General features: G+C 40.1%; 2 protein-coding genes across 2 annotated transcripts in view; one reads left to right on the top strand and one right to left on the bottom strand.

Annotated features, from left to right (window-relative positions):
- Positions 1 to 7,214: 7,214 nt before the first annotated feature.
- Positions 7,215 to 19,276, top strand: part of cmss1 (cms1 ribosomal small subunit homolog) — a 34,600-nt gene continuing 22,538 nt past the window's right edge. The window contains exon 1 of the mRNA XM_053440689.1: positions 7,215 to 7,354. Within this exon, the coding sequence (XP_053296664.1) occupies positions 7,315 to 7,354 (40 nt within the window). The 5' untranslated portion in view covers positions 7,215 to 7,314. The remainder of the gene's footprint in view (positions 7,355 to 19,276) is intronic.
- Positions 12,479 to 16,868, bottom strand: LOC128456492 (filamin A-interacting protein 1-like). The gene is made up of 2 exons (XM_053440685.1): positions 16,702 to 16,868; positions 12,479 to 15,369 (listed from the first exon to the last, which is right to left on the bottom strand). Exon 2 carries the CDS (start codon positions 15,052 to 15,054, stop codon positions 12,802 to 12,804), a length of 2,253 nt encoding a protein of 750 aa, XP_053296660.1. The 5' UTR covers positions 15,055 to 15,369; positions 16,702 to 16,868; the 3' UTR covers positions 12,479 to 12,801.

The raw sequence follows: 19,276 nt of genomic DNA, 5'->3' as shown, positions 1-19,276 counted from the left end.
GCTATTGATGGCTGCTAAGAGCCCGGGCTCTCACAGACTGCTCAGTAGATTTGTTGCTTCAGAAGGGCTTCAAATATCACGAGAGTGCACTACAGTATATCAGCTTGTTTCACTTTCTCTCTGAGACTTTTTTTTGATTTGACAGTGGAGGTGATTGGATTATTGGATTGTGAATCAGGTTTCCTCAATACAGTATAATATCCACACAAAAGCCTTTGGAAAAAACAAAATGATTCCAAGAGTGAATAAATGCCATGGCATGGTTTGCTTCTGAAACATTTAGAATATATTAATATTAATAACAATATTACAAAATGGCTCTTTGTTTTGATAGTGCGTGGGAGGCTGGTTATCATAGCAGGGGGTCTTGATGAAGCAATATACTGTCGCCATCTTTTGTATTTGTCCCTAAGGTTTTTTTGGGCGTCTCAAATTGCCTTAGCAAATGTGATATTGAACCTAGAATGGCAGTAGAGCGCATACGCCTGCTAGGGTCCAACAGTCCCATTAAAATATTTAAACCATCACTGAAGACCCTCTTCAGGAATATACCGGTTGGGGATCAATAAAGTATGATCGTACTTGGATGTCTGTCCTTTATCCATCTATCTATCTAGTTTTCTCAGTTTTTTTATATTATTATTATTTTATTACTTTTTTAAGAACTTAAGGTCAGACTAAGACTAGAGTTGACTTGACTGGACCTAAACGCGCCTTTCATCAAGGTCCATGAATTATTGCCTGTGAAATCAGTAATTCATCTAACAATGTTAAGAAAGTGATTAAAAAAACTTGCCCAGATCCAATCAAAAATTTGATTGGTTCTTCCCTAGCCCAATCCTTCCACAAAGGTTCGTGGAAATATGTCCAGTAGTTTTTGTGTAATCTTGCTTTTGAAATAAACACAAAACCAACCAACAAAAAAAACAGACAGGGTTGAAAACATAACATTGGCCGAGGTAATAACACCACATCCACCTTCACCGCAGAAGCAGTAACCGATTCACGAGCAACACGTCTCATAGAAGCCTCGTCTCATTTAGCAAACAAGGTGTTTGATCATTTTCCAACTGTCCTGGCCATTCCTCTGCTGGGTCACACAGCGTCACACAGGCAGCGATGTCCCAGTTGACAGGTGTGTTATCCAGAAGTCCCTTCTCACCTTGTTTTGTGCCTCTGTGTCCCCTCTGTGATGAATGCGCTGAAGCAAAAATATGTACGTGTCGCTAAGCTCCTGCCTGTGTGCCCGGAACTCAGCCCTTTAACGCTTTGACTCTCCACGTACCGTGATCAGAGAGGGGGCGAGGTGTCATGTCATTCAGGCCACCCAGTTTCTGCTGTCCGCAGCGCCATCAAGCTGTGTCCATCCACTCCGAGGTCTCACATACACGTGGGAGCTGATCTCCTGTCCCATCTGCTGGAAATAAAAGGTGTGAATAAGAAGACACGTCGCATTTGATATTAAAATGTACAATCCCTGAAGAACAAAGGTCAGTCTTGATCACAACAACTGTACCAGAGAGCTAATAGGTCTGGCAGCATCATCTTCTTTATTTTATTGTTAAGCTAACTGTCAGATACATGACCTCAAAATTTCAATTATAATTTGACAACTGTTAATGTTTCAGTGGCAATGAAGGAGGATCTGAGAATGGGGAGTGGAGGTGTTACTGATAAGAACAGCAGTCTACATAACATTACTGCACACGTTTTGCACATTTGGGCATTATGAGGCTCATTCTGTACAACATTTATTAAAAGCAATTAAATTAAATACCTGAATGTGTTTTTACACAAAAACAACTTAACGGATCAGCACAAAACTTGGTGGTAACGTATACAGTGGTGCAGGTAAAGAAAGAACCCATTATATTTTGTTGCGGATCCAGATCAGGGGGAAATAAAAGCTTGTTTTCTTTTTTTTTTCTTTATCATTTAGATAGTAGTGTTTTTTGACATTGTCTCCATTTTAAGGGCATAATTCATGGAAGTAAAGAAATCTGACATATATAAGGAACTGATATCTATGGGTGTGTGATATTTGGTGCAGCTTGATTGAATTTATTGTGACAATTGGGCCTTGGTGTAGGTGTGTGCTCTATTGCTCTACTTCTATTATTATTTATGGTTCTTAACTGGTTCAGCTCACTCAGTCATGATGGAAAGTTTTAAAAGAAGGGGACCAAAGGCAATATAACATTCTTCTTGCCAAAACCTGGTGGCCACATTACCCATAATGCATCTCACCTGCCAACAGTTATTTCAAAGGGTGAAATGTTAAGTGGCAAGCAGCTAATGTAGCCTCCAGCCTCAAGCAGAAATATGGAGTGCAGTAGTAAAGTCTGTTAAACTCAAGTCTTTCTGACTCCACACTTGCAGATTTTTGACTTCAGATCCAGCTGACATCACTTGCGGCAATTTATCACATCTTCCATATCACGTTCTGGAGCTTTATAAGGCTTTATAACTTTCTCTTAAGTATAGTGTAGCATGGATAAAAAAATATGAAATAAATAGGGCGTCTTCAATCTCTAAGAAAAAAATTAAATTGTTACTATACTTACAACTTCACATATGCAGTCACTGTGAAGAATAACCCATGTTGTCAGTGTTTCCAAAATCCTGGCACTTGTTTCCATCAGCAACATTTCAGCAGCAGAAACACATGACAACATCTCATCATCTTCTCTGCTTTGTGAAGGTGTAGAAGTCGCTGACTGAGAGCAACAGCACTGACCTAATGGAGTTTTGAAATGCAAGCACTTTAATTTGAAGATTCAGCTGGACAGCATCTCATGGGCTGTAACCTCTGAGCTGTCGCTGTACTGACGCTGTACAGTGTGTGGCCTTAAAACTTCTATCAGCTGCAGCCTGACCTACGTGGTCGGACAGTTGGTGAAGCTGACAGTAACTGGGACCTTTGCCACAACGATGCCTGCGCTGAGATAACTTCTGTCCTACCTCTAAACCCCTGACACTTCGACAGGAGGGCAGTCACGCACTAATCCCATCTGTGGCCACAGACGTGTTTACGAACATGAGCAAAACTGATGCTAACAGACAGAAAACTTCTTTCAGACTGGATATATCAATTCAAAGAGGAAGTCTACTGCTCTGGTTTCACATATATTGAACATTGTTTTTACTAGAGTGGTTAGTACTGTAGCCTCGCAGGAAGAAGGTTGTTGGTTCGAATCCAGGGTTGGCAAGAGCTTTTCTTTTTGGAGTTTGAATGTTCACCCAGTGCCTGCGTTGGTTTTCTCCAGGAACTCCTGCTTTCTCCCACAGTCATGCAGATTGGGGTCAGGTTGATAGTATAGTAGTGTATAATGCCCCTCGCCGCTAAACTGATGATGATGGATGGATGTTTTTTTGCCGATTTTGAATATTTCCAGCTTTAATGTCTTCGTTTTTTCATTACAACAGAACACGCACAAAAAAGCCTCAAAAACCAACGAACATGACAGAAAGCAACAGAACAAATGAATATTTGCCAAGTGTTTATAATGCAGCACATCTCCATGCAGGTCAGGCTCAGCCAGCTGCTCATGAATACAGTTGTAACTTGGACTGGAAGTTGTGTGTGATGAAGTTTTAGAAAGCTCAAGGTCACTTCCTGTTTATTTGCGCTCTGTAACATACTGGCTGTCAGACCATTAAATACCTGGCTGACCCCTCCGTTCTGGCTGTGGCACGCTAACATGACAGTTACTGTATTTCATTTCATATTCATTTGAATCATCATTTTCTTCTTTGTCTCTGTAGTTGACTTAATGCGTAACTCTCCTTGGGTTGTCCACTAATTATATGAGGTCACTGCACAATTAGGAAAGTAATAAAATCTTTTGCTACTTTGTGGACTACAAAGAGGACGACCAAGGCATCAATCAAAACAGTTTTAAATTGCCTGCAATCTGGGAGATGTTTTTTGGTGGAAAGACACTGTAAGGATTTTAGATAAAGAAGATCTTTACCTAAGGGCCTACTTGAAAACACAAAGCATGAAAATAGGTAGGAAATAGACAGTTTTGTGGATGTGTTGTAATTAGCACTGAACTTCTTCTAAGCCATAATTAGTCCGTGTCCATATTCGATCGCTCATCCTCCCTCTCGTTCTCTCATTCAACAGAAGGAAAAAATACACTCAGTAAAAGAGAGGAGGATGGCAACTGAAAACAACACAAGTCCTTTAGATCATTAAAATGAGAAAGTGGAAGAACAGCTGCTTACAACAAAATAAACACATTAACACCAATGCTCCGCAGTGTGCAATCACAGGAGCCTGAAGAGACAGCTGTCCGCCTTTAATTACAGTGACGCTTATTTTCTCTTTCGCTCTTCTTCAGCGTTTTCTCAAGTTCCCAGACAGCTATTGACAGTAGTTAGGTATTTTGGCATCTTATATCTTTTTACTTTGTTGCTACCTAAAAATAAATGTGAGACTTTAATCCATTTAAGAAGAATTTAGTTAGAAGTGACCACCAACACAATTCTTGTGGCTTTCTGTTAGATTTAGAACTCCAGTCTGTTAGTTTAGCTTAGTATAGTTCTGGAACAATGGGCAACAGGTAACTTGTCTTTGTCATAAAGTAACAGCTTGACACTTAAACGTGTAACTACTATGGAACTCAGTAGTGTCCATACCTCCTTCAATGCACCTTAAAATTCAATCAAGCAGATTTTTTTCCATCAAAATCCATCAAAATCTTTTCCTGGGAAATTGGTGAAAATGTCTCAAAACACCCCATCTTGCAATGGTAAAATGTAATGGTCTTTTTCTTGGCAAATGTCCCATCCTTTAAAAAAGTTTTGTGGAAATCCGTTAAGTTGTTTTTGCGTTATCGTACTGGTATCAATCTTCTCAATTAACTTTCAGCAAAAAAAACTTGTTCAAAACTTGGAAAAGAATTAAGGATGAAATAGAACAACAGGACAGGGTCATTCAAAAAAATGTAGATAACAAAATATATATTTAACTCTGCATCAGCAAATGCACACAATCGCAATTTTCTTCCATTATCGCCTCTTCAAAAAACCCATCGGTGTCTTTTCCAACCTATCTTTTGTATCTCTCCTTCATTTGCACCAAAAGATCTTTTTTTTACATTATGAACCATCCTCCAAACTTTATCCTTTCAATATGCACTTTTTCTCTCGCACACATGTTGGCTGATCAACAAAGGAAAAACCAAATGTTACAAAATATAATAAGTCTCTCTGAGGTTTAGAGCAAAAGCATTGTGCTTTTTGTTCGGCATCTTGTTTCTAGTAAAAATGCAGCCAAACATTGTGGGAAGGGGACACGAGGAAGAGGCATGTGTTTTATAGGAATGATGCTTAATTACATTCAAAGCTGCCATTTAGCGTCCATTGTTCTGCCTGAATGTTGGCAGACCTCAGCACAATGTGTTGACTGCATCCTTCCTTTCTCCTTCTTGATTTGTTTTTCTTCCCCCCTTTTAGAGTTACACAGCATAACCATCCTCAACCCTTTATAATTTCCCCCAGTAATCAGTCTGTTCTCTTTTTTTCATGGCAAAGCTTTAATCAAACATCTCGTAGCCTCTACCAGCCAGAAATGTGTTGTTCCGACTGAAACACAAAAAAGCATGCAATTACTCCCAGAGGATCTGTCCCTCCTCTCCGCTACAGCTGCAGAAAAGAGGGCACTATTCCAAACACGTCCTCCTCCGTTCTCTCCACTTTCCTCTCTTCTGTGTGTTGGAAAATGAGATCACCCTGTCCAGGCCGTAATGACAGAGGACGTAATGTTTATTTTTTCTTTCCAACATGTAGAAGCACTTAGTTAAACACTAGGTTACTGCTATCTTCTTCTGTGGGAACCTCACCTTATGATAAATAAAAAGGGTTTATCCTGCAATTTCATTTGCCATTTTTAAAAAGGTAAACATCTGATGTTTATAGGCTAAATATGTATAATTAAATGTTAAAGAAAGGAACAGCATCTGAGGTAAAGTGATGTGACTGCAGTCCTTTTTCATTACAGAAAATCTCTTGTAGCAGGTATAATGTGTGGGGAATAGAGTCAAACTAGTTATTTTCATGTGTATTGCTAATCACCACAATATTACTAATCCAACACGATCCATTGTGTCTCCAGTCTTCAGATGATTGAATAGCTATTGAATAAATAATTGTTACCACAACATGTGACAATGTGCTAACTGGAGGGATAGTCTCTAATCTAAATGGCTCTCTTTACTGAAACATGTCCTCATTTCTTTCAACACCAAATACAACAGGGAACGCATTCTGTCTTTCATCTGGCGCAGGATGGAAACAACCTTGCTCAGAAAAAAATTCTTCTTTTGCGCCAAACTAAATTATATGCAAGCAGGCAAAGTATTTAGCATAGATTGCTGCTCTTAAACATTATCATTATTATTAATGAGGTTCTATTTAGGCCTGTTTAGAAACACTGGGCACACAGCTTTCTTTTTGCTTTTAAATATTGGAGATGACTTAGCTTTTTCCAAGCAACCATGACATTAAATATCCAATTAGGAATTCTCGTGGTGAAGACAAAAACAGACTCGCAGCATTGTATATGTGTGAGTCAGATCCTATGTCACACAGTACTTTGCAAATGCAACCACCCATTGCCTTTAAAACAGCAATGGTTCTCCTGGGTACACTCGTACAGTTTTGGCAGGTTGGTTGCTCCAAGGATCTTTGAGATCTTTCCACTGTTTTTCTGCGGTTTTAGCCTCAGCATCATATAAAATTGTTAACTAGAGAAATTTATATTCAGTACGTAAAGTTGTCTAATGCTGTACTTTTGTGGATTTTAGAGATAAGTCTCGCACTGTGTTGCATTTGCTATGCAACCATGATATTAAATGTCTCATTGGGAGATATTTTCTTGCACATCGCATACATTACTGTGACATTGACATTTAGCTGACGCTTTTATCCAAAGCGACTTGCAATAAGTGCATCAACCCCGAGGGTACAAACCCAGAACAACCAGAATCAAGAAAGTACAATTTCTTCAAAAATAAATTAAAAAAAAGGTGCTATAAGTAAGGGCCATTAAATTGCTACTAAATTGTTAGTTTAATTTTTATATATTATATTTTTAAGACTTTGATGCAGGCCAATTAAAAATGGAAGGCGGGCCGCAGTTGGCCCGCGGGCCGTAGTTTGGACACCCCGCGTTTATACTGTTCACGGTGGCGCAAAGCCTCCTGGGATTTTGAGTTCATGGTTCCTGTCTGTGTTTGTCAGCGTGCTGCTTGTGAACGCACCCTGTCGCGCCCCCTCTGATTGGACACACAGCCGGTGAAGACGAAAATGGGGGACGACCTGGGAGACGAATGGTGGCAACACGAGGGTAACTCATTCATCTCATTCAGCCCCGTTGTCGCTACATTTTCACTGTTTTTAAAGCCTTGTGGTCCGGGAGGCTTTTGCTGCATCACGATAAGCCGGTTCTGGACGTTAGCATGTTGCTGCCGTAAGAAAGAATGAACTGTAGCTAACTGCGAGCTAATGTTTGCTAGCCACCTCTGGCTGTGGCACGTTGGGAAGTTTCAGGTCTGTGTTTTACCATGGTGATAACTGTGAAACTTACAGTACCAGGAAGTGTGTTTGTGTTTTTTCTTACCTGCGAATTTTAGACAAAGTTGGAGTCGGTCACACACGTTGTTATGAGCAGAAGATGTGTAACACGTGTGTGTCTCTGTCTGTGTGTGTTAGCTTCACTCTCACGTCCCCTCTCCCTCCACCGAACGTCACAGACAACTGTTTCTCATCCACACACTCAGATGTCGGGTTTTATTTTGGAGCATTTTACCTTCATCTCCACACAACAACAAGAGGAAGCTCCCTGTGGACACTCCACACAGCCTCATGCACTCTGCACACCAACAGGGGGCACTCCAGTTCTTCATGGACTGTTCACCTGAGCATGTTGGGACAGTGTTTTTAAGGTTCAGTGCGAAAGGAATCTATTGGCAGAGATTGAATTAAAAATACTCCTAGTGATGTTCTGACTAGTGTTTCATTTAAATTGTACGAATTGTTAATTTCTTTAGCCTAGAATGGACCCTTCATATTTGAATACTTTTTATTTACATCAGGAGCGGGTCCATGATTTTTACAGTAGCCCAGACTGGACAAGCCAAACACCTTTTTGAGTTTTTATGACAACATAAGGCTACCACAGGTTCTCTTTCCTGATTGGAAGCGAAGGGTGAGGTGTTTCAGCTGGAACCTGCAAATTCTCCACTAAATTCTACACTCTGAACCTTTCAGTGCCGTATTAAAATTATGCATTTATATTAAGCTTATTTAGTCGTATTGTTTTTCTATTTCTGTCCTCTTTCTTTTTCTGTAACACACACACACAGATGTGTCTGAAGCGATCCTTATCATTATATTTCTGAATTACTGTGTCTCTTGACACCCTAAACCTACTCTAACCCACGTTGACTTCCATTAATTGTGGACAGCATGGCCAACACCTTATACCTAACCTTAACCAGTTCATGCCTAACCCTAAAAGCCTAACCACATCTTACCCCTTACCAGGATCTCTGAAATGAGGTTTACCTCTTTAGAATGAGACTTTGATCATACTGAGGTCTACTGCTCCTGACAAAGTCTGTGTTTATTTTGGAAAAGGTCCTACAGAGGTAACAAAAAAGACCACCAATGCATGCATTCAAAACCCACGCATGACACGCATGTAGCCTAGGACTTGAGCACATACATTCAGCTGGTAGTTTATAAACCCTCTACTGCACATCGTTATACCAGCATGGGAAACATGTTAGCATTTTATTTCTTAATCACTTAAAGGGAATTTAGGTTGTTTTTTATTTGACAATGCTATGGTAACATTTCGGAACACAAGTAGTATAATTATAGGAGAATTTCTAAAGGAGATACAACATGAAATTCATACAGTATGACACAACTTTTTTCATGGATTTAATCTCTTTCCACTCAATTTGATAAATTTGACAAATACATATTGGACCTTTTTAATTAAATGCAATGAAAATTATTATTACTGCATAAACATGCATATTTCTAACTGCAAGTTTATGTTTTTCAACCTTTTAAAATTTATTTCAGCATGGCTCAAATACACCTTACGTAGGTTCAAAAACAGAGAAATCGAATACCTCTTACTGCTTGTACTACTTTTTCTCCTTTGCATTATCTACAAAAATTCACATTTCTTTCTCTGTCTTAAAATAATGAGCATTTCTTATTTTTTGACTTCTCGCTGTAGTGCTACACATGATATAGTTGCAGGCATGTTGCAAAGTGTTTTCCTTGTATGCACTGTGGCAGGTTTTCTGTTTCTCTGTCCTTGATCGAGAGCTGTGCTGCTTCTCCAATTAGTGCCACACCCTGTGATCTTCGGAATCCTTGTTTGGCCAGGCTTCTGTAGCGACCCCAGAGGAATCTGATTCAGGAAAAGAGGCGTAACAATTTGTTATGTTCACTCTCACAGTGCCGATTTATCACTTATTTCTTTTGTTAAACCATGCGTTGATTGTGTGAAGATGCGCTAGTGTTGTGCTTTCTAAAGAGGAACATTTGGCTTGTTTCCATTGGCTTGTTGTACCATGCTTTAACCAACCCATAGTGCAATGATCATGTGCATATTCATTACTGATTTTGTGGTCCATATTGGGAGAAAATTCTTAAAATCTTTGCATTTGCACCGTCACTGTAAATACGTCTGCACCACATGGAAAGTTTATGCAGTTTTAGATTTTACTTGGCATTATGAGCTGCCTTGAGGCATGACAGTCCTTTGGTCTGTGACATGAATAACATGGATTTGCAGGACCGACTCGATTTTGTATTATTATGTTACTCTGCCTGTGAGGTACTGAATCCTGATATCACATCCTGGACAGAAAAGACTGCACACTGATGTGATCCCTGTTTGTGTTTGTTTAAGAGGTAATATGTCTGGCTGCATTTATGTGAGGCCTTGGAAGTAAAGTGGACCGGGTGTCCCTGCTGGGGAGCTAACACTAGCTAACGGCTGTCTACTGAGATCAGGCTGATGTCTTGTCAACACAAACAGTGCAGATGAATTAGTGAGCAGACTCTAACTTTCTGCTGTCTGTGATAATTAAAGTGGATGTGCTGTACTTAGGTGAAGCTTCTGCTACTGACAGGCTGCGTTGCTGCATGGGATAGAGCTTATTTTTCAAACTATGCATATTAATGATACCCCTGTAACTGGTGTAAGTTCTTTCATTATTCTTGCTCTACTGTTTTGCACAAGTCGGCCGAAGAAATATCGATTGTTTAGCATTTGCCAAGTAAAATATATCCTTGGCCCATGGTTTTGTAATTGGGAAATGTGCTTCCAATTTAGCAAGGAAACAACCGTGTTGCTCACTTGTTGAATGTGGAAGAAAATGTGAGTTCCCAGAATAAGTCCTGAAAGTGATTAATGCAACATTGGCATTGAGCTGATGTAAGTGATCATCATTAATCGAAACAAGTAAAACAAATTCTGGACTTTGTAAAGCAAAATCAATTGGCCCCTCATAAATGTTGAGTGTACTAAAAATGTAAGTCGATTTGGACAAAAGCGTCAGCTAAATGACATGTAATGTAATGTAGATCTGTGCTTATATACACCCCTATTCAGGATACACACAGATGAAGTATAATTAGCGGGTGCATGTTTCTTAGTTGTTGAATTTGCCCCATCATAAAACTGTAATTAAAAACCACATACATCCATACCAAGCTCTAACTGGGTCAGCTACATATGTTTCATCATGTAGAAAGAATGTATTTACAACATTCTAGACTCAAACCTTTATGAGATCACTCATTTAAACCCAGGTACAGTTTGTACTAGGAGCTTTGAGCAGCTGTTTCTTTTTCTAGGTTGGCCCCTCTTTACCCTGACTGACATCCCATCCGTACTCACATTTGTATCAGAGAGATGCCTGACAGAAATAAGGCTCTGATGCTGACTTAAAACTGACAAGACAGGAAAGGAGAGCAGACGTCTGTAAGCTGTGATTGACTTTGAAGTTTTAAGAATGAATGAGGCAGAGAATTGTGAGAAGCAGTGTAGCGTTTATGCTGATGTGTCTTGTGGCTAAATGCCCACAATAATAACGAGTCTAATGAGAGCCTCTTGACTTTTAAGTTTTAAGAATGAAGCGTAGACCTTTTAGAAGCTGTATAATGTTTATGCTGAATTTGTCTTGTGGCTAAGTGCTCACAACAATGATAACGATTCCAATTACAGCCTTTGTCACATTATAGCAGCTCCAAATTGTCATGAATTGAAACGTCTGGTTTCCATTTTTCCAATGGATGATGTTTGGGTACTAAATGTTCTCCATGTTTGTAATGATATACTGCAGTGTTGGCTCTCTGCCATGAGTCCCCTTAACTGTCAGCTAGTTACTTATTTAGATGGCAACTCATTACAACTTTGGCAGCCAGATAGAAATTAAATATTAAAGCTATTTACTAGCCAATTATCTTAGTCCATTTATTTCTGTCACAGTATATTTTGTGGGGTTGACCTTTAAAAGTTTTATATGATGCTTAAAGGTTCAGTGTGTTGAATTTAGCGACATCTAGTGGTGAAGTTGCATGTTGTAGCTGAATACCCCCCACCTGACCCTCCCCTTTCAAACAAAAGAGAACCTGTGACAGCCTTCAGTTGTCATAAAAATTTTCCCAGTTTTGACGATTGTAAAAACTTGATGGCCTCCATAGAGAGGACCTGCTCCAGATGTAAATATAAAGTATATAAATTGCCCATTCTAGTGGAAAGAAAACTACAATTAGTACACAATAGTGAAAAAATGACTGGGATTATCTTTTATTCAATTTCTGCCAATAGATCCCTTTCACCCACATTTTACACACTGAACCTTTATAACTCTTAATGCCCTGATGCAAATCGATTTATTATAAAAAATTTGGCTGACCTAAATATAAGATTGTATTATTTTAACATTGTTTTCAAGACTCTCTGTTGTTTTAAGTTGAACACACTCTTTATATTTCACCAAAATGGATTATTTATATTGCTGTGATTACCACTGCTCACCTTCAGTGATGCACACTTTTTCAAAAATGATTTGCTGCATCTATTTATTTTCCATTATATTTGTCAACTGTATCCTTCTTTTAATATTTAGCTGCATGTGTTACAGAGCATTTTACCAAGTGAAGGTTAAACTTGTTAAAATGCATGGGAAAACACTGGCCATTTTCCCATGTAGAACATTTGATAAAGAAAATCAGAAGTCTTCATAAAGTAATCAAATAAATTAAACTATTTGTGTATCACTTATTTATGCATTCGGAAGTTTGGCATGTGTTAAATATTTAACCTTCTGTGGCAGAATAAGTGGCAAACAAGATTCTTTTAAAGGTAAAAGTGAAAAAGACACTTTATTTGCATAGAGACCTTTGATATTAAATCCTCAATGTTGTTCAAGTCGAATAAGTAAAAACAACAGAAATGATTTTAATGAACAGAAAAAAAACATTAACAAAATTTATGAAAAGTACATAATGCATTTGATTGCAATGATATCTCAATTAGCTCTTGGATAGGTACTACACACATGTCAAACCAACAATAAAGGGTTGTTAAAAACTAAATACTAATTATAAAAAACAGGTTTTCATCTAATTCTCTTTGAAAAATCTTTATATTGTCAGTGATACTAAATACAACAAATTTTTGGTTATCAATGAAAAGAGGATGTGGTTATAGTTGTGTAGTCCAGGAATATAATTGAAAAACCTGTGTTGTACTTTCACCTAGTCACAAAGGCCACTTACTGTATTATTATATGAGGAATGTGAGGCCGAAGAGCTACCAGGGGATATAGTGATGCTACTTGCAATCTTTGCAGCACCTTTGACCTGACAGCCATTGGCGAGTACTTGAGTCCTTTGCTCATGTCGAACATAGTACGCTCCATCTGGTTGTGGGAGGCTGTGGGTCGTACCATTGAGAGACTGGATATATGGGCTCCCTAGATGGATATGTATCTTGTTATCCTCCGTGGTGATGATACTGGGACTTATGTCGACACTATTGGACATCTGATGGTGCCAGCCGTTCTGCCACTCTGGACTCTTGCAAAAAACAGCCTGATTTGCCGCTTCCATTGGCTCTGGAGAACAGGTCCTGACTGTTACGATCTGAATGGGGGAGCCATTGAGGTCGGGTGTCACAGAGCGTGATGTATTTGGAGTTAACACTCGAGTTATGGTTGTCCCGTGAAGCGGGGAGAAGGTGCGGTCAGGGCTTGATGGGGGGGTTTTAGTATTGACCGCAGGCAGACCTGAGCTCTGGATGATGGTAATTCTCTGCTTGGGTGAAGCTCCACTTGTTGGAATGACAGCCGTGCTGGTGTATGATGGAGCTGTGTCTCCAGTGGGGCTGCTAATCTCAAGTGTTGCTGTGTTGAGTATATGATGTGGTGTTACCTTGATGTGCAAGGGCTGCCCTCGTGTGTGTGTTAACATCATCACCTCCCCATTAACTGTTTGATGCATATCTATGCCATTGCCAGAATGGCTGCTGTATTGGCAAATGTTGTTATTTGCACTGTTCAAGCTGTTGAGGTTACTGTCAAGAGAGCTTCTTCTGTTTATGACTTGTGCATTGTGGTTCGGGTCCTTGTCATCGTTTTCTTCATCTACTTTCTCGCTGTGCTCACTGTAGTCAGGAGGCTGGCTGTCTTCTTGCTCAGTTTGTACCTCTTTGGTGGTCTGATGGAGGTCTGAAAAGAGTTTTCTGTTACTACCAGGTGTCAGATTCTTAATTCGTTTATATCTGTCCAGCTCACTACTCAGTTCCTTCATCTCTCTGGCCAGCTCTCTGTTCCTGGCCTCTTGCTGGGTCAACTTCCTCTGCAATGAGAAGTGATCTGTCTGCACCCTGCAGATTGATGCCTCAGTCCCCATCAGCTTCTGGAGTTTCTCCTTCAGGGTATCTACTTCTCTGGCTAAGAGTCTGGACTTAACCTGTTCCTTCTGAAGACGACAAAGAAGAAGGTGTTCCTGGTTGATATCCGGCTTCTCTGCCTGCTCGTACCTGGAAAGCTCCCTCTTTGCCAGCTCTAGTTCCTCTGTTAGAGCCCTAGACCTCCTCTGTTCATCCTTGAACCTCTCTTCCAGGGACTCAAAGTCCTCTTCCACCTTCAACAGTTCACCCTCAAACACCTCCTTGTCCCGGAGTCTCTTTCGCAGCCTGTCCAGCTCCTGGGTCAGTTCTTTGACTTGGTTGTCCTCTGTTTGGCAGTGATGGCTTATGTTGTTTGGAATAGAGCCGTGCGTGTACTTCTCCTCTTTTTCCTTCCTATTTTCCATGATCTGAAATCTTCTCTTCATTATTATTACTTTATTCTGTAGCTCTATATTCCTTCCCTCCTCTGTTTGTAGTCTGTCTTGGAGCTCTTCTTTTTCCTTTGCTATGTCCTTAAGCTTTCCCTCTAACTCTGCTTGAGACCTCGGTGCCTGCTGCTTCTCCTCTCTGAGTCTTTCTGTCATTGTTGACGTAACGCTTTGCTCATGTCTATTGCCCTCCTTCCTGTTGAGTTTTCCCTCAGCCTGCCGTAGCCTCTCAGCCATGGTCTTCCTGTCCTCCACCAAAGCCACAGTGAGTGACCTGAGCTGGGCCAGGTCCTGTCTAATCATTGCCTCACACTTTTCCATTTGTCCTTCAGCTGCCTCAAGCTCTCTCACCTTGACTTTCAAATTATCAAGCTCACTCGACAATGCCTTGCTAACCTCTCTCTCTCGCTCCAAGCTGCTCTTCAGAATACTACGGTCCTGTTTGCTCTTAATTAAAGTCTCCTCGATCCTGTCCAATCCACCGATTCTGCCATTCAGGTTATCCACCTCAACTTTGAGGCTACGGCCATGGCTGATCTCCCTCGCTAGTCTGCGGTCCAGGTCGCAACACTGGTCCCCCATGCGTATCAGCTCCTCGTCCTTCCCTTCCATTTCCAGTACTCTTCTTCTTAGTACCTCCACCTCTGACAGCAGACTTGGGGTCGTCATGGTGATCTTGTTTTGGCTGAAGATTTAAACTTGGTTGTGGGGCTCCACCGGTGAATGGAGTGATTTGACCTCTTCCTTTGCACGAGAGTAAGCAGTACCCACGTCCTGCTTGATGTGGTCAGTGATGGCCGTCAGTTCTTTGACACAATGCCTGTGTTCCTCCAGCAGCTCACTCAGACACTGTTGCTCCTTCACAACTAGCAGTGCAAAACCCTTCAGCTCGGTCAGATCCTCTTTCAGGGCAGATACTTCTCTTTCATTTTCTCCACCTTTATTCCTTGGTATTCTCTTTCCTTTTCAATCAGTAGCTTGAGACTGTAAAGAAAAAAACAAATGACACTGATGAAACAGGAAAGTTGTGGTCTAGTTTTATTGGGTAATTTACTCTACTTTCAGTCTCCAAAGACCCTCTCTGATGTTTATGCTAAACCTCTTCAACGGAGCTTTTAAACACAAATAATTCCCTAATTGTCTATTTCCAGCATAAAGTTTATTTTCATTTTAGGAATGAATCAAAAAACGTTGTTCTCCTTATGTCAACGTCTAGAGAAGCCAAGAATACATTATTTTTCATGTGTGTGCGCACGCCTACCTTTAATCCCCTAAAACATGTGTATGTATCCATGTACTCCCATGTTTTTCTGTTCTCTCCATGCAGCGTTCTGTGTGATGTTTTGACTAGCATGGCAGATGGTCCCTTGGTGGGGAGTGTTTGTTAATTAAGAAGTTCGTCTACTCTTGAGTACCCTCGACACTGCAGACCAATCACCCTCCCTCTGTGCACCTCGCATGCTACCCCATTTCCAGCTACGTGAGGCAGGAATTCCCCCCTGATCCATAAGTAATTACAGACTGGCTACATTTACGAGGTGCTGTCACTCCTCACATTCCCACAGATGCATACCAGCAATGTAAAAATGCGTTTAATACACGCTATACGTTTTTGTCATGTTAATGCAAGGAGGGGGAACTTGAGACATTTCTCACCAGTACATTTTTACTATTTAGAATCCATCTACTCCATTCCTTCTGTCAGTGTTGCATACTGAGTTCCCAAGTTAATTCCAACATTTAGGTAGATTTGCATTTACATGTGTGTTCAAAGTTCAGATATGATGTTTGTCTTGTAGATTGAAAAGTGAGAGTTGGCGAGATATTTGTGGCTAAGATTTGTAGGGAAGATGATGTTAAGTGTAAATTCTAAACGCACATTTGTATTTAATGTTTGTAGGTTAACTGGATGGAATGGTTGACAGGTCTGGAAAGATAAAGTCAGCATCTCTAACGAGTAGTTTAAAAGCTTTCACAACTTAACTGCAAGATTTGTTTATCGAGTCCCACTTTTATTTGTACGTTTTATCTTTCTCAATTAAGTTTTCTTAAAAAAATCAAGAACTGGGCAGTTGGAATAAGAGTTGCAATTAAACGTGTTAGTTTTCAGAGCAAGAGTTTCAGAGGGAGACTTAAATTAATGTATTTCTATATGTCTGTTCCTTTTACTTGGATCGATTTAATCTATGGAGAATAACCCAAAGGTTACCTAACGCTGAACAGCTCATCTTGTACTTACAAAGTTTTCTTAGTCATTAATGTTTCTAATTACACATTACACTTTTCCAATGTTTGCAAGTTTTTAAATGTTCCTACCTGTGCCGTGTAGTTGGCCTCCTGTCCTTTAAAATCCTCGGAGAATAAATTCTCTCTCAGCTTTCACCTCTCCCTTTCCCGGAGATCCCAGTGATGTGGACATTCCATCCAGAAAACCAAACATTATGAGAAGTGCTCTGCACACTGAGTCTCACTCGCAGTCAGTGGCGCCCATTACATCATCAGCAAGTCCTTATATGGAACTCTACAGGCTCAACGGCTCTCTCTGTGTGTGTGTGTGTGTGTGTGTGTGTGTGTGTGTGTGTGTGTGTGTGTGTGTGTGTGTGTGTGTGTGTGTGTGTGTGTGTGTGTGTGTGTGTGTGTGTGTGTGTGTGTGTGTGTGTGTGTGTGTGTGTGTGTGTGTGTGTGTGTGTACTGGAGTTCAGCCCATTCCAGATGAGGTCATTGTGCAGCCATGCCAAAGAGGCTAATGTGAAGGACAGAGTGTGTGTGTGAGAAAACTAAAGCTTCAATCACAATTCAGACTCAAAAGACTAACACTCTCAGTTTGTGGTGGGATTAGCCCAAGCAAACATGTTAACCATGCTACATAAGTACTAAACCTAATTTAGTATGTCCCCGCTCATCTAATAGCATGCAAACTGCATTACTTGTGTGTGTTTTTGTGTGTTAATGTTCTCATGTTTTAAGGAGAGACATGTTTTGTGAGTTGCTTTGCCTGGGGCCTGATAACCTGACTGGGAGATGACTTCATGAGTTCATCGGCCCTCAATTACATCCATATGTTCTTTCGCTCTCCCGCGCTCTCTCTCACCCTCACCCACACCTATTCTCTATCTTGTTGTCATTTCTTTCTTTCTATCCTTTTTGTTGCTTCAATGTATGGAGTGCAAGTTTTTTGTGCAATTTCATCTTTACCATTGCATTATCAATATCTTTTGTAACTCTGTTTTTTTAGTGGCACTATAGTTGAGTCCATGTGTACAGTGAGGCAGGGAGGAATGACAGATGATACTCATGTTATTCTCACTGATAATCTTGTCTGTTACAACATGAATGAACACTATTAGAAAAATGTATTATATTTTATCTTGCTAGGGGATGGTACTACTTGAGCTGCAGGACAAAATAAACTTGTAGGTCTGTGTGTGACGCATGTTCCCCTCTGAGAACACTGTCAAGCCCTGTGCCTCCTAGTTCCAGCTTTCCCTGCAAAATGTACTGATGGTGGTATTTCTTTCTGTCAAGCAAACCCATCCAGTCCCCAATTAAAGGAGAACCATTTCCCCTGTGTCATGTTGTCATCACAAAAGAATTTGCAAAGCAGCCTAAACTTCACTTTTTGGACATTTATGTTCACAAGCCTCAATATATAAAGTTACAGTCTGTGCCAGATACACAAGTTAATGATGCAAGGCCTCAGGTCTGTGCTTTGTTGGCATTCTCTTTAATCCATTAATTGATTCAGCACAGCACTGGCTGCCTGTTTTAAAGTCAGAGATTATTGCGTTAACATTTCATCTCAACTTTCTTTTGGTCTGTGATGGCTATGTCTTGATTTTGAATAAAGTCAAATGTTGTAGTTGGGTTGTCGCTATGGAAATGTAATGTTTTGTCGAAACTGTTTTTGTCGAAACAACTTTTGCAGGCTGTAATTTGTGGTTCTGTTGAATAGTATTGCATTATACTGGGCCATGTTTCTAATATTTAGTCCCCACTAATGATATAAATTGACTAAAGTAGGATTTATGCATGCTGCTCTATGAGACTTAGTTTAATCTAAGTGTTCTTAGTAAAATGGCAATACTCAGAGGCATATACACCTATCTGGAGTTACTTTCCTCACTCTAAGTAAAGAAGTTGAAAGGCAAATGGTGACTCAGTAGACTGCAGTGGTTAGTTACAGATCACAAACAATAATTACAACATTAGATAAAATGGGCACCTCAGGCACACTGCCAGATGTTCCTGAGTTGTGGTTTATTGCAGGTTACTGCAACTGGAGAACCAGTATCTTGTATCTTATTTTTTCTTTTGAGAAATTTTACGTTAAGGTGAAACATATAAATGCAGAAAATTTGCACCTAAGTTTCACTACATTGCTTCCATACATAGGTTTTGGTCAAAACTCAATCCGTCCCAACCTGAATCACAGGACTTAGTCCAAACCAATCCACACGTTTTTTCATTGTGAGCTAGATAAACACCATTTGATCATTCTTTACACGCTAGCCTTAAAGCGCAGCCCAAAGAGTTTTGTTGCTCTTGCTTTCCGTTTATTCAGTGTTCACGTGCTGTTGTGGTTTGTAAACTGCTCTTAAACCGAAGCCTGCTAATGGTTGGAGATGAAGAAAGGCTGTTAAAATTCTCTCCACCTTTAAACATTAAGAAATTGATCTTGCCAGCCTTCATTCAAAACCACTTGCAAATTCATGATCAGCCACAGGTCCTAGAGGGGAAGGAAGGTGTGGATATTTATATAAATAACCTGTATAATTATTCTGGCTTGACTCTGAAGACTCTTTTGTGAGAAAAAGTCTTGTAAGATGAGAGATTTCTCTTGGTGTGGAATGTGAGGGGGAAAGAAAATCCTCATTCCTCGCAATTTCTGTCC

Source organism: Pleuronectes platessa, chromosome 14, assembly GCF_947347685.1.
Source record: "Pleuronectes platessa chromosome 14, fPlePla1.1, whole genome shotgun sequence".
In the NCBI taxonomy this organism is placed as follows: domain Eukaryota; kingdom Metazoa; phylum Chordata; class Actinopteri; order Pleuronectiformes; family Pleuronectidae; genus Pleuronectes; species Pleuronectes platessa.
This window is presented reverse-complemented; position numbering and strand designations above follow the sequence as displayed.

Excerpts from the sequence above, each read along its gene's own strand:
- LOC128456492 (XM_053440685.1), bottom strand. The coding sequence starts at position 15,054 with ATGACGACCCCAAGTCTGCTGTCAGAGGTGGAGGTACTAAGAAGAAGA.